General features: G+C 41.5%; 1 protein-coding gene across 3 annotated transcripts in view; it reads left to right on the top strand.

Moving 5' to 3' along the window:
* med16 (mediator complex subunit 16) overlaps nucleotides 1–12,325 on the top strand; it is a 41,698-nt gene that overhangs the window by 12,528 nt on the left and 16,845 nt on the right. For all 3 annotated transcript variants that reach the window (XM_080212704.1, XM_080212705.1, XM_080212706.1), the window contains exons 4-8: nucleotides 2,872–3,303; nucleotides 5,984–6,089; nucleotides 7,399–7,551; nucleotides 8,860–9,071; nucleotides 10,192–10,398. In XM_080212704.1, the coding sequence (XP_080068830.1) occupies nucleotides 2,872–3,303; nucleotides 5,984–6,089; nucleotides 7,399–7,551; nucleotides 8,860–9,071; nucleotides 10,192–10,398 (1,110 nt within the window). The remainder of the gene's footprint in view (nucleotides 1–2,871; nucleotides 3,304–5,983; nucleotides 6,090–7,398; nucleotides 7,552–8,859; nucleotides 9,072–10,191; nucleotides 10,399–12,325) is intronic.

The raw sequence follows: 12,325 nt of genomic DNA, 5'->3' as shown, positions 1-12,325 counted from the left end.
CCTTAAGTTAGTTTTAGGTCAGAAATTGAAGTCATGCTTGTTTATTCCATATAGTAATGGACCAGAAAGCTGATCAGCAACTAATTAGCACATTGTAGTTTTGTTAATGCTGTTGCCAAATGGTTGTACTTCATTTCTGGGACTGGCATGACATTACTGTTTAAAAACCTGGGAAGGATTCTAATCCCATTGTAGAATCTTTCAGATTTGAAATAACTGTTAACAAGAGGAGTACAAATCTGATGTTTACAAACAAAGAACAAAGCAGCCCGGGAGCAGGCCCTTCGGCCCAACGAGCCCGCGCCACCATTTTAACACTACCAGTACCCCCCCTCCACCCATGACCCTTATCTATTGTTTATGGCCATCCACATTGAGGGAAACTAATTTAGGGACAATTTATTACTGCCAATCAGCCTAATAGCACATATTTGGGGTGTGGGAGGAAACCGGAGCACCCGGAGAAAACCCACGCAAGCACGGGGAGAATGCGCAAACTCCCACAGACACTGGCCCAACTCCATGTGTCTGCACAGCAATCAGTGATAGTCACTGAGCTGTCATGTTGCCCAGTATCTGGTCCAGTTTAAGCACACACTAACGACATGAAGCACTAGGCCAATCTCGAACAACCAAGAGCAGCCCAAGTACGACCCATCGCATGTATGCCCCTTGTTGGATACAAGGCGGACCGACTTAAAATCTGTGAATGAAAAGAAAAAAACATTATTATTGTACCGTATCCATTTGCCTTACCAGGGACGCCCCAATGCTAATGACCCTTATTTAAAATAATCTCCTATATCCACCCATCTCCAACCCAGTCATGTGCCTGTCTAAGTTACTCTTAAATGACTCTAGCGTGTTTGCCTCCACCAACTTACTTGGCAGAGCATTCCATACCCCCACTACCCTCTGTGAAAAACCTCCCTCTAATATCTGTGTTATACCTCTCCCCCCTCACCTTAAGCCCATGGCCCCTTGTCCTATGTGTCTCTATCATAGGAAATAGCTTACCTCTGTTTATCTATACCCTTCATAATCTTATATACCTCTATTAGATCCCCCCTCAGTCAGCGTCTTTCAAGGGAAAAGAGCCCCAATTTCTTCAATCTTTCCTCATACCCCAGTCCTTCCATACCAGGCAACATCCTGGTAAACCTCCTCTGCACTCTCTCCAGAGTCTCCACGTCCTTCCAGTAGTAAGGCGACCAGAACTGGACACCGTACTCTAAATGCGGCCTAACCAACGTTCTATACAACTGCAATATTAGACTCCAGCTCTTATATTCTATACCCCTTCCTATAAAGGCTAACATACCATAGGCTTTCTTCACCACACTCTCCACTTGCACTGCCACCTTCAAAGACTTGTGCACTTGCATCCCCAGGTCTCGCTGTGATTCTGTACTCCTTATGGGCTTACTCTTTATCATATAACTCCCCCATACATTATTCCGGCCAAAATGCATCACCTCACATTTATCTGGATTAAACTCCATTTACCATGTATCTGCCCAATCAACCAGCCTATCAATATCCCGTTGTATTGCCAGACACTGCTCCTCACTGCCCGCCAATCCAGCCATCTTGGTGTCATCAGCAAATTTGCTGATCACACCACCTACTCCCTCTTCCAAATCATTTATATACGCTACAAAGAGAAGAGGTCCCAGTACTGAGCCCTGCGGCACACCACTAGTGACAGACCTCCAGCTAGAAAGGGACCCCTCCACTACTACTCTCTGACTCCTCTATGCAAGCCAGTTCTCTACCCATCTAGATACCTGGCCACGTATCCCATGAGCTTTAATCTTCTCTACCAACTTACCATGAGGGACTTTGTCAAACACCTTGCTGAAATCCATATAGACAACATCAACGGCTCGTCCTTCGTCAACCGTTTTTGTCACCTCCTCAAAGAATTCTACCAGATTTGTAAGGCAAGACTTCCCCTTTACAAAGCCATGCTGCGTATCCTTAATCAGATCGCAACGCTCTAAGTGCTCGTATATCCTATCCCTAAGAATCCTCTCCATCAACTTGCCTACCACTGACGTTAAACTCATTGGCCTATAGTTACCCAGGCTATCCCTCTTACCCTTTTTAAACAACGGTACCACGTTCGCTATCCTCCAGTCCTCTGGTACCTCACCTGTGTCCAAAGAAGAGACAAAGATTTGCGTCAGAGGCCCAGCAATCTCATCCCTCGCCTCCCTAAGCAGCCTAGGATAAATGCCATCGGGCCCCGGAGATTTATCGGTTTTAATGCTACGTAAAAGCCCTGACGCTTCTTCCCTCGTAATTGATAGATCTTTCAATTGGTCTACAGCTCCCTCGATGACCGTACCAGACATCAAGCCCCTCCGTGAATACCTACGCAAAGTATTCATTCAGGATCTCCCCCATTCCCTCTGCCTCTAAGCACAATTCCCCTCGTCTGTCCCTGAGGGGACTGATTTTACCCCTAGCCACCCTTTTGCTCTTAAGATAGGAGTAAAACACCTATTTCTGACTTCACTCGTTTGCGTAAATATTAATCCAATATTGTGCAAAATGTGACCAGCCAACTTTATTGACAATGTTTACCAACATTATTAAGCAGGTGAAATGTCAGATATTGTGCTAAGGTTTAAGGCAAGTTCATTTGACGTATCCAAGCTGTTCTATTGTTTTTACTGCTCTTGAGTCTGAAACAAAATCCATTGCCTGATTGATCTTGTCACATGGCTGAATGCAACAGAGAACTTTTTTCTATTGAATCTGTGAGCTATGACAAAACTGCACTATTCTATAAAATTTTCTTAAGTCATTCATTTTTAAAGTAGTTTTAAGGTGACTCTTTTTCTTCTTCATCTCGCTGCCCATCAGTCTGGTGCATCAAATTTTGGTGAGAAGTTTTCTCGTGTGAAATTCAGCCCTTCTTTGACTCTGTTTGGCGGAAAGCCGATGGAAGGTTGGATTGCTGTAACCATCAGTGGTCTAGTGACTGTGTCATTACTGAAACCTAGCGGACAAGTCCTCACTGCTACAGAGAGTTTATCACGGTTGCGAAGCAGAGTTGCCCTGGCAGACATTGCATTCACTGGAGGTGGGAACATTGTGGTGACAACGTCAGATGGCAGCAGCTCCTCTCCTGTTCAATTTTATAAAGTCTGCGTGAGTGTTGTAAATGAGAAATGCAAAATTGACACTGAGTTGCTTCCATCACTATTCATGCGTTGTACAACGGACACTGCTCGAAAGGAGAAGTATCCAGCTGTCACTCACCTGAAGTTTTTAACAAGAGAGACATCTGAACAGGTAACATGATTCTTTCCTTATCCTTACCTCATAGCTCTGCGGTCACCACCTCCCCCTCCCCCATGCAATTCTACTATCTTTTGGTCAACATGTAATAAGTCTGTTATGTTGTTACTCCTAATGTAAATATATAAAACACAACCAATTTGGATGGTGGCTTGGTTGTCCTTAAAGCTACATCCTGTGTTCCTGTGTGGCCTTAAAGCAAGGATTGGTATTATTTCCCATTACATAAATGCTGTCATGATTGGGTGGCACAGTTGCACAGTGGTCAGCACTGCTACCTTACAACTCCAGGGATCTGTATTCAATTCTGGCCTCCGGTCACTGTCTGTGTGGAGTTTGCACGTTCTCCCATGTCTGCGTGGGTTTCCTCTGGGTGCTCCAGTTTCCTCCCGCATTTGAAAGATGTGGAGGTTAGGTTGATTGGCCATACTAAATTGCCCCTTAGTATCCTGGGGCTTTGCAGGATGAATGTGTGGGATTATGGGGATAAGGCCTGGGTGGGATTGTTGCCAGTGCAGATTCGATGGACCGAATGACAGCCTCCTCCGCTGTAGGGATTCTATGATAATTGAGCGAATCTAAGATATGACTGTTTATGTTGATTTATGGGGGAAAAAAAAGTTCAGTGAGGTGATAATGCAAAAATGCCATTTCTGAAGCCAATTTGATTAGCAGCTGCTAATGGAAATAAATATGATAACCTATTTAATACTGTATGTCAGTGGAGATTGGAAATACTCAGCTATCCACACAGCATCTATGGAGAAATAAAAGTGTGTTAATGTTCCAGGACTGAGCTGAATTGCTGAACTATTTCTGCACACATTGTCAAACCATCTGAGCATATTCAGAGTTTCCTGTCTTTATTTCAGATTTGTAGCATCCACAGTATTTTGAGTCTGTATCAAAAGAGACAGCCTGGTTACCAGTAGTGTTATGTTGTCACGTTGTTTCAGCCCCTGTTTAGTCAGTCAGTTTCTTGTTAGATATAGTGACATCTCTCATGGAATCATAAAATGACTCAACACAGAATGAGGCTATTCAACTCATTGTGTCCATGCTGGTCCTCTGCAAGATAAATTCATCTAGTTCCTCTTCCTGCATTTTTCCCATAATCTGCATATTTTTCCTTTTCAGATAATGATCCAGTTCCCTTTTGAATGCCGTAAATGAATGTGCCTTCACCACACGCTTGGCAGTGCATTCCAGATTCTAACCACTTGTAAAAAAAAGTTTTCCTTCATGCCTCCATTGCTTCTTTTGTCAATTACCTTGGATCTGTGCCCATTTGTTCTCAATCCTTCTGCCAATGGGAACAGTTTCTCCCTGTCCAATCCCTTCATGACTTTTCCTCTATCAAACCACCTTAATTTTCTATTTTGTAAGGAAAGTGATCCTAGCTTCTCCAATCTATTCACTCTCTACCTGAAGTTCCACATCCCTGGGACTATTCTTGTGAATCTTTTCTGCACCGTCTCTAATGCCTTCACATCCTTTCTAAATAGTGGTGCCCAGAACTGGACATTTTGATCCATAATTTTCTGATTCCCCAGTGTCACATTTAACAAATATCCCATGATGTGCTGGGAATTCTGTCTAGGAACTTGGCAACTGTTCAGAAATGCTCATTTCTTCTGGATAATTGTGCTGGGCTAGGAGACATCGGACAGAAGTGATTTAAATCACTAGCTTTGGATTGTTCTGCTAGTTTTATCCTGATAGAAGGAAAAAAGAATCACTTCTAGCTCCAGAGTAACAATTTAAACACCCAGACCAAGCTCCCATAGTACACCAGAGATTGCCACTCTGCGGAAGTTATGGACCAATTCTTCAGCTGAAGCCGAATGAGTGTGTGGTAATGATTTTCAGTGCAGGAATAGAAAACTCCAAGGAATCGTGCACACAGGAAAATCCAAATAACCCTAAACTATTGGAAGTGCTTGACCATAATTTAGTCTTACTTTGTAACCACTTATATATGGTTTCTATAGGGGCCTACTTTTAACTTCATTAGTGAATTGGTTTGGAGAGAGTTAAAATGGGCACAAATATATGCCTTAATAGCTGCTTGTGGTAGTTTTGAATTAGTTTGAGCAGTTATAGTAGGTGTTTGGATTTTCACTCTTAATTATTCATTAGGGACACAGTAATAAAGCCTTGGGCAGGATTTTCCATGTTTCCTTCTGAATCCTATTGTCTGGCTGAAATGTGGGTTAGAAGTCCGCAATCTGTGGGAATCAGTCAGTCATTGTGATTTTTCCTGGGGCGGTCAGTTAATGGCCAGAGGTTGGGCTTGACATCATTTAAGGATGGTAGACAGGATTTCAAAGTTGGAGGAACAATCTGAGGTATGTCAGCTTGAAAGCTGTGAAGACAGAGAGAGAGGGCATTTCAAATGGAAGCATCCTTTATCCAGCATTTTTAAACTTTAAAAAAAAGAATTCCGTAGCAAAGCTGCAGTAAGGAGCAAAGAGCTAGAAGTATTTATCCAACGTGGGGGCAAGGCACATGAGATGGGAAGCATTAAATGGAGTATTGGGAAGAAATTGGGAATTGGGCTATAATGGCTGTACACCATTTCAGAAGAGAAGAAAATATATTTTGATTCAGGTTTTTGGATATTAGCATAAAAACTAAAAAGTCAGGATAACATGACAGTTTTTGTCTCCTGCAGGTGTTGCTGTGTGCTTCCAGTTTGACTGGAAGCATTGTAGAATGTTGGTCATTACGGAAGGAAGGGTTACCTGTGAATAATATTTTTCAGCCAATTTCTCCTGTGGGTGAGTATGGAAATTACTACTCTGAACAGGATTCTTGAGTAAGTATAAACTGTAGATAGCACACCTTGGGTCTTAACTTTACTATTTCAGAGAGGCTGCATAGAAGCAGTAAATTACAGAATGTATATTTCTCTGTAACCTGGTTGCCTTCAGTGATTCGGATTGGGTCTGCTTCCACTATTTGATGCATCTCCAATTAACTAAATTTGCTGTGCTCTTCACGAGCAGATTCTGAATGCAAAGCTGAGGTCAGCTCCTTTTGATAAATCAGCTTCACAGCAGCTGCACGACTCCTCTGCATGCTTCTAATTTATTGTCTAAATGTGTGTGTTAACTAAATATTTTGTTACTCTTATGGACAGACACATAAGTATGTTATTCTCCACCTTAAATAGCTTCCTAAAGTTTCATCAGAATTGAGTGAAATCTTGGCTTTGGAAAGGAGTTAGACAGCGGAGTAAGGAGAGAGGTTTCAATATCTTAAAGTTTCAGAGAACTGATGAGGGCAAAAGATTAATGAAGGATTGTAGTCGAAGGGTCCAAAGCAGTTGGTAAATTGCATTATCTTTTGCTTTGCAGCTCTGGTAAAATTAGTTGCTATAGAATCATCCAGCATAGAAATAGACCGCTTGCCCTGTTGTGTCTGTGCTGATTTTTTTGAAGGAGCTAGATTCCTTGTGCTAGCATTGTTGATAAGTGAAATTTTCTAGCCTTTCGTTTTGTGTTACAGGACTGAGATGGGAGGTCTGCGCAGTAAATTTTAGCCACCCTACTCCACAGGTCGCATCGTAAATATAAAAGTTTAATTTGCTCACCAAAATGGCCAGTTGGTGTATGTGGTTTTTCTTTGAAAAGACCTGAATTATTAAAATTGATATGCCTCTTTGTATGATGAAAATGATCAGGTTTGTTACACCAATAAGGCAGGGTTTTAAGATCCATTTGTATCATATATTTAATTCCTAAAGAGTCATTTAAAAAATTTTGTGGTAATTTTTAATTGTGGTGTACTGGGAATAGAACTTTCATTTGGTGCTGAGAATTTACCCAAACTCCATCTCTCACCAGCACTGACCTAAAGTTGGCAATAAATAGTGTTTTAAGCGCTGAGCTAATGTTATTACCCAGGAAGACATTCATGGTCGCACTAACTGAACTGCTTTTTTTCTAGCCCTGTACATCCCTAATGTAAGATGGTCTGTGAACTCGATGTATCTGATGCATTCTGCTGCCTATATCTTGTTGAAATTTAACGGGCCTTTCATTAATGGTGGTTAACTACTATGATTCCTGATCTGATTTTTGCCAGGTGATAAACAGCCAAGCATCCTGAAGTGGAGGATTCTATCTGCAACCAATGATATGGATCGTGTAACAGCTGTGGGTTTACCCAAGCTTCCAATTTCACTGACCAGCACTGACCTAAAGGTGGCAACAGACACCAAATTCTTCCCAGGGCTTGGTTAGTATTAGCCTTCAAGTCCAAAGATAAAACTTGCTAATGTTTTCCCCATTGTCTGGTGACGTGGCTTTATAAATCATTAAGTCTGAACTCCTTGAGGATTTGATTTTCTGTTTGAAGATCTTCGGTTACGTCATAGTGAAATTTAGAAATTGGTTAAATAAACTGCCTCCTGTAGGATACCCACATCAGGCGACCATGTAAATCGTAGTTCTTTGCAGAAAGGGCAGCTACCTGGTAACTGAATAGGATGGCTTTCAGCTCATCAAATCCTACTGTGGGGAGCTCAAGAAGAGCATTTGAGTTGCTGTGTTTGGAATGCATTAGCGAGAGAAACAGCTGAAGTCTTGTCTATATGTCTTCTGTACACTGAAATCATACTGGTGTTGTTTGCAGGCCTGTATGACTGTACTTATCTTCACTCGATATTCTGAAAATTCTCCTGAACAGACTTTCTTAACCCTTCCTCCTTTGTCTTTTACAGTATTACTATGCCAGTCTTTAACTGAACAAAATTATGTTCGACAGTGTTATTACTGTAGTTTTATGCACGTTTCTGTAATTTCCTTGCAGAGTTGCTCTCCAATATCTTTCTAGCTAATTGGTGGTCTACAGAATACATTCTATGGTGTAATGGTATCTCTGATTTAATTAACCAAACATATGCCTTCTTTCCAGCACTAATATTCTTCTTAACCATTATATCTACATCATCTCTTTTAACTTCCCTATCTTTCTTGAACACCCTGTATCCAGGCATATTTAGTACTCAGTCCTGCCCTTTTTTTTTGAGCCAAGTCTCTGTTATGCCTATTTGCACCTGCAGCTCACAATCATATTTGCTGTGTTTTGTGTGTTTCTGTATGTGCACTGTTAACAATTTAGACCATATTGCATCAACTATTAGTTTGATCCCACTTAGTTCCTATTTCTCAAGCTGATGACACTCCCTGTACGGTTCACCACTTAAGTCTGTCCTGGAATTCCAAGATGGAACAGGATGTGCACGCCATGGGACTTGGGTGCCCTGCAATATCTCTTTTTGATACCAACTAAATTAAGCAAACCTGACAGAAATTATCTAAAGACATATCTAAAATGGGTTTACCTTCCATTATATTTTCATAACAATGGCATTTTGATCAGGTAATTCTTTGTTGAACTAGTGACATGATGGCTTTTTGCTCCATACGTTGATTTAAATATCCTGTGAATGAATAGGAGCTACATTGATAATCCCTGGGCTTTAGATCTGGATTTGCATCTGATGTTCTTCAACTAAATTCTAATCTTTCTTCCTCTGTCTAGGCCTTGCATTAGCATTCCATGATGGAACTATTCACATTGTTCACAGGCTTTCACTGCAAACTATGGGAGTTTTCTACAGCACTCCTTCTCAGCGACCAACAGATGACCAAGCCATTAAACGGCAGCGTACAACTGCATCTTCTGTACACTTCAAAGCATTGCAGTTGTCCTGGACTTCATTGGCATTGGTTGGAATAGACAACCATGGAAAGGTAAGAACAAGTTAAACTAATTAGAAACATAGAAACCCTACAGCGCAGAAGGTCGTCATTTGGCCCATCAAGTTTGCACCGACAACAATTCCACCCAGGCCTTTATCCCTGTTTGGTTACCCTGCTAATCCCTCTAACGTATCACATCCCAGGCGTTAATTTAGCATGTTCAGTCAACCTAACCCGCACATCTTTGGACTGGGAGAAGAAATCGGAGCACCTGGGGAAAAACTCTTGCAAGCACGGGGAGAGTGTGCAAACTCTGCACAGACAGTGACTCAAATCAAGAATTGAAACCAGATCCCTGAAGCTGAGGTAGCAGTGCTAACCACTGCCACAGTGCCGCCCCTAATTAGTGCGTACGTGCAATAATGCAAAACATATTAACAAAATTAAGCAGTCATTTCAAATTTTGAATTTACCATTGCAGAAAATTGCAATATATTGCAGAAATATTTATACCCTCCCCGCTCACTGTGCCCTTGCTATTTGTGGACTACTTAAATGAGGTTTGACGTTTATTTCATTATTGTGGTTAATCTACCAACACACCAACCAACTCAAGAACAACAACTTCCCTGCTGCCATTAGACCTTTGACTAGACCTACCTTATATTAAGTTGATCTTTCTCTACACCCTAGCTATGGCTACCCACTACATTCTGCACCCTCTCCTCTATGATCTGTAAAACATACGAAGCAGTACTTTTCAGTGTATCCCAATACACGTGACAATAAATCAAATCAAATCAAAAAAACTGTTTTAATCACAAAGGTTGAATATGTCTTGGGATCCTCTTCATAGAGCTGGAAAAAGGAGGTAAATCTTGATTCCCTTTCAGTGTCTGTGTGCAACTTTCTGATCCTCTGCCCTATATCTTCCCTGATACTAGTATAAGCAAACTACAAGGAACATTTATAAAAATTGATTTTGGAGCATTTGTGGTTTGAAAATTGATTTTTGTTCATAAAATTGTAGAAATGAACATCAAGGGCATTTAGCTGTTATGTCCCATGTTCAGGCTTTTTTTTAAGAATTAGTAATTATTCATGGTGCAATTTTACATTGTCGTCTTTCATGAAATTTTGAAGGCTACGTTGTTATCTTGTTTGCTCACAGTTGAGTATGCTGAGGATCTCCCCTTCGATGGGTCACACGTTAGATATGAACACGTCATTGCGTCACCTGCTTTTCCTACTGGAGTACTGTATGGTGACAGGTTATGATTGGTGGGACATCCTCTTGCATGTGCAGCCTAACATGGTGCAAAACCTAGTGGAGAAATTGCATGAGGAATATACACGCCAGAATCAGGCTTTGCAGCAGGTAAGGGATTAATGGGGTGTGAGTGTGTTCATGTTATAAACTTGTCCTTGAAATACTCATTTCTGGATTGATTATAGTTGTTAAATCTAAGTACAAAATAAAAACTCTATGGAATTCTCCCAACATGCTTGTGGAGAGTTTAGTGGCAGGCTGGCACAGAGAATCTGGCAGAGCCAAATGTCAGAAACACTGGCTTAAAATTACATTGCAATTGTCCCAATGACAGGTCAGTCTTCCTGCTAACAGGTGGTATAAATACCATATGCTTCTCGTGCTCATTAAAACATATGACATAAAACATCCATCAGACCTTTTCAATCTTGCATCACGGCAGCGGGATATGATGTCAGCATCAAACCCAATTGTTAATGAGTGATGTGCACCAGAAACTTGGGGTGAGTGTAAGGCCAAGGAGGTGGATAAGGATGATGAACAACAGCAGGCAGAGGAAAGACTTGGGGAGGGGTAGCTGATCCCTAACATGGCTGCATAAAAATCTCACCAAAGGGACATGTCATCTACTGGATTGGGGTGCACAAAGATTCCAGGTGTATTGGGCAGAGGTCCAATTAGAGCATGAGTGCCTTGCAGATAATGAGTTTTTTGCAGGAGGGGATGTTGGTTGAATCAAAGAACATACTTAAAGCTGCTGGTCTTCTACTTTTAGGTTTGCTGACATCCTACAAAGTCTGGTGTAGGCAGATGGGGGCTGGAGCGAGTGATATGAATATGCTGGACTGGTATTTAAATATAGTACTGGGAGCTTCAAACCTGCCAGTTGACAGAGGGTAGATGAATAAGCTGCCGGTCAACCAGGTGATTTTAAAAAAAGGAAATGCACTTGTGCATGATCAGTGAAGTTCCAAGCACGGGGTCCCACTAGTCTGATTGGTGAAATGGGAACTACCCACCAGCGCGCTTAGTCTCAAATTGGGAGGATTCCTCCCTACTTTGCAGACAGTGTGAGATCATGGAGAACGTTGCTCAACCTGGCATGCGGCTAAAGGATAAAATTAAGGATGGGTTTAGCAGTTCTGCAACTTCCTGTAGCACTGATAAATCAGTTTTTTTTGCCTGTTTTGAATCTTATATGGAATCATTGAATCCCTACAGTACAGAAGGCGTCCATTCAGCCCATTTAGTCTGCACCAGCATCTTGCCCAAGCCTACCCCTCTTGCCACATCACTGTAAACCTGCACATTTACCAAATCTAATCCACCTAACCTACAGATCTTTGGACACTAAAGGGCAATTTAGCTTGGTGAATCCACCTAACCTGGATATTTTTGGACTGTGGGAGGAAACCGGAGTGCCTGGAGGAAAGCAAGACAGACACAGGGAGTACATGCAAGCTCCACAAAGACCCAAAGCCAGAATCAAATCGGGGTCCTTGGTGCTGTGAGGCAGCAGTGGTAACAACAGTGCCACCATGCTGCCCTTGCGTTTGCATGCCCTTGCGTTTGCTAATCTTCTCAGAAGTGCTGATTAATTGTCTCATTTAGAAGGGGAACATTGAGATTTAATGTTGAGAAAATGCTATATGTTGTCATGGTTAAGGTCAGGAACTCTAACGTGTTGTATGGAGCCTGCCTGAATCCATTAGTTTTTTGCTCTTGAATTTGGCCAGGATAAGCGTGATAGATTTCACCTCAGGTATGATTCAAATGATCCACAAGGGAGCTTTTGTCAAACAAAGTTTCTTTAAGATTATAGTTAACATGTGTAATATGAAAATTAGCAAGAACTTTTATCAGTTCCAAACAAGAAACCAAAATGACCACTTATATAACCCTTAACAAATATATCTAGTGTGTTCCAACAAAACCAAAACCTTCCGTCGACAAACCCTTTAAATAATTTCAACACAGCAAAGACTTAAACTCATGTGATACTGGAAATTGAGTCCTTTGGTTGAAGTCTACAGTT

Source organism: Carcharhinus amblyrhynchos, chromosome 26 (assembly GCF_965287045.1).
Source record: "Carcharhinus amblyrhynchos chromosome 26, sCarAmb.v2.hapA, whole genome shotgun sequence".
Taxonomy (NCBI): Eukaryota; Metazoa; Chordata; class Chondrichthyes; order Carcharhiniformes; family Carcharhinidae; genus Carcharhinus; species Carcharhinus amblyrhynchos.
This window is presented reverse-complemented; position numbering and strand designations above follow the sequence as displayed.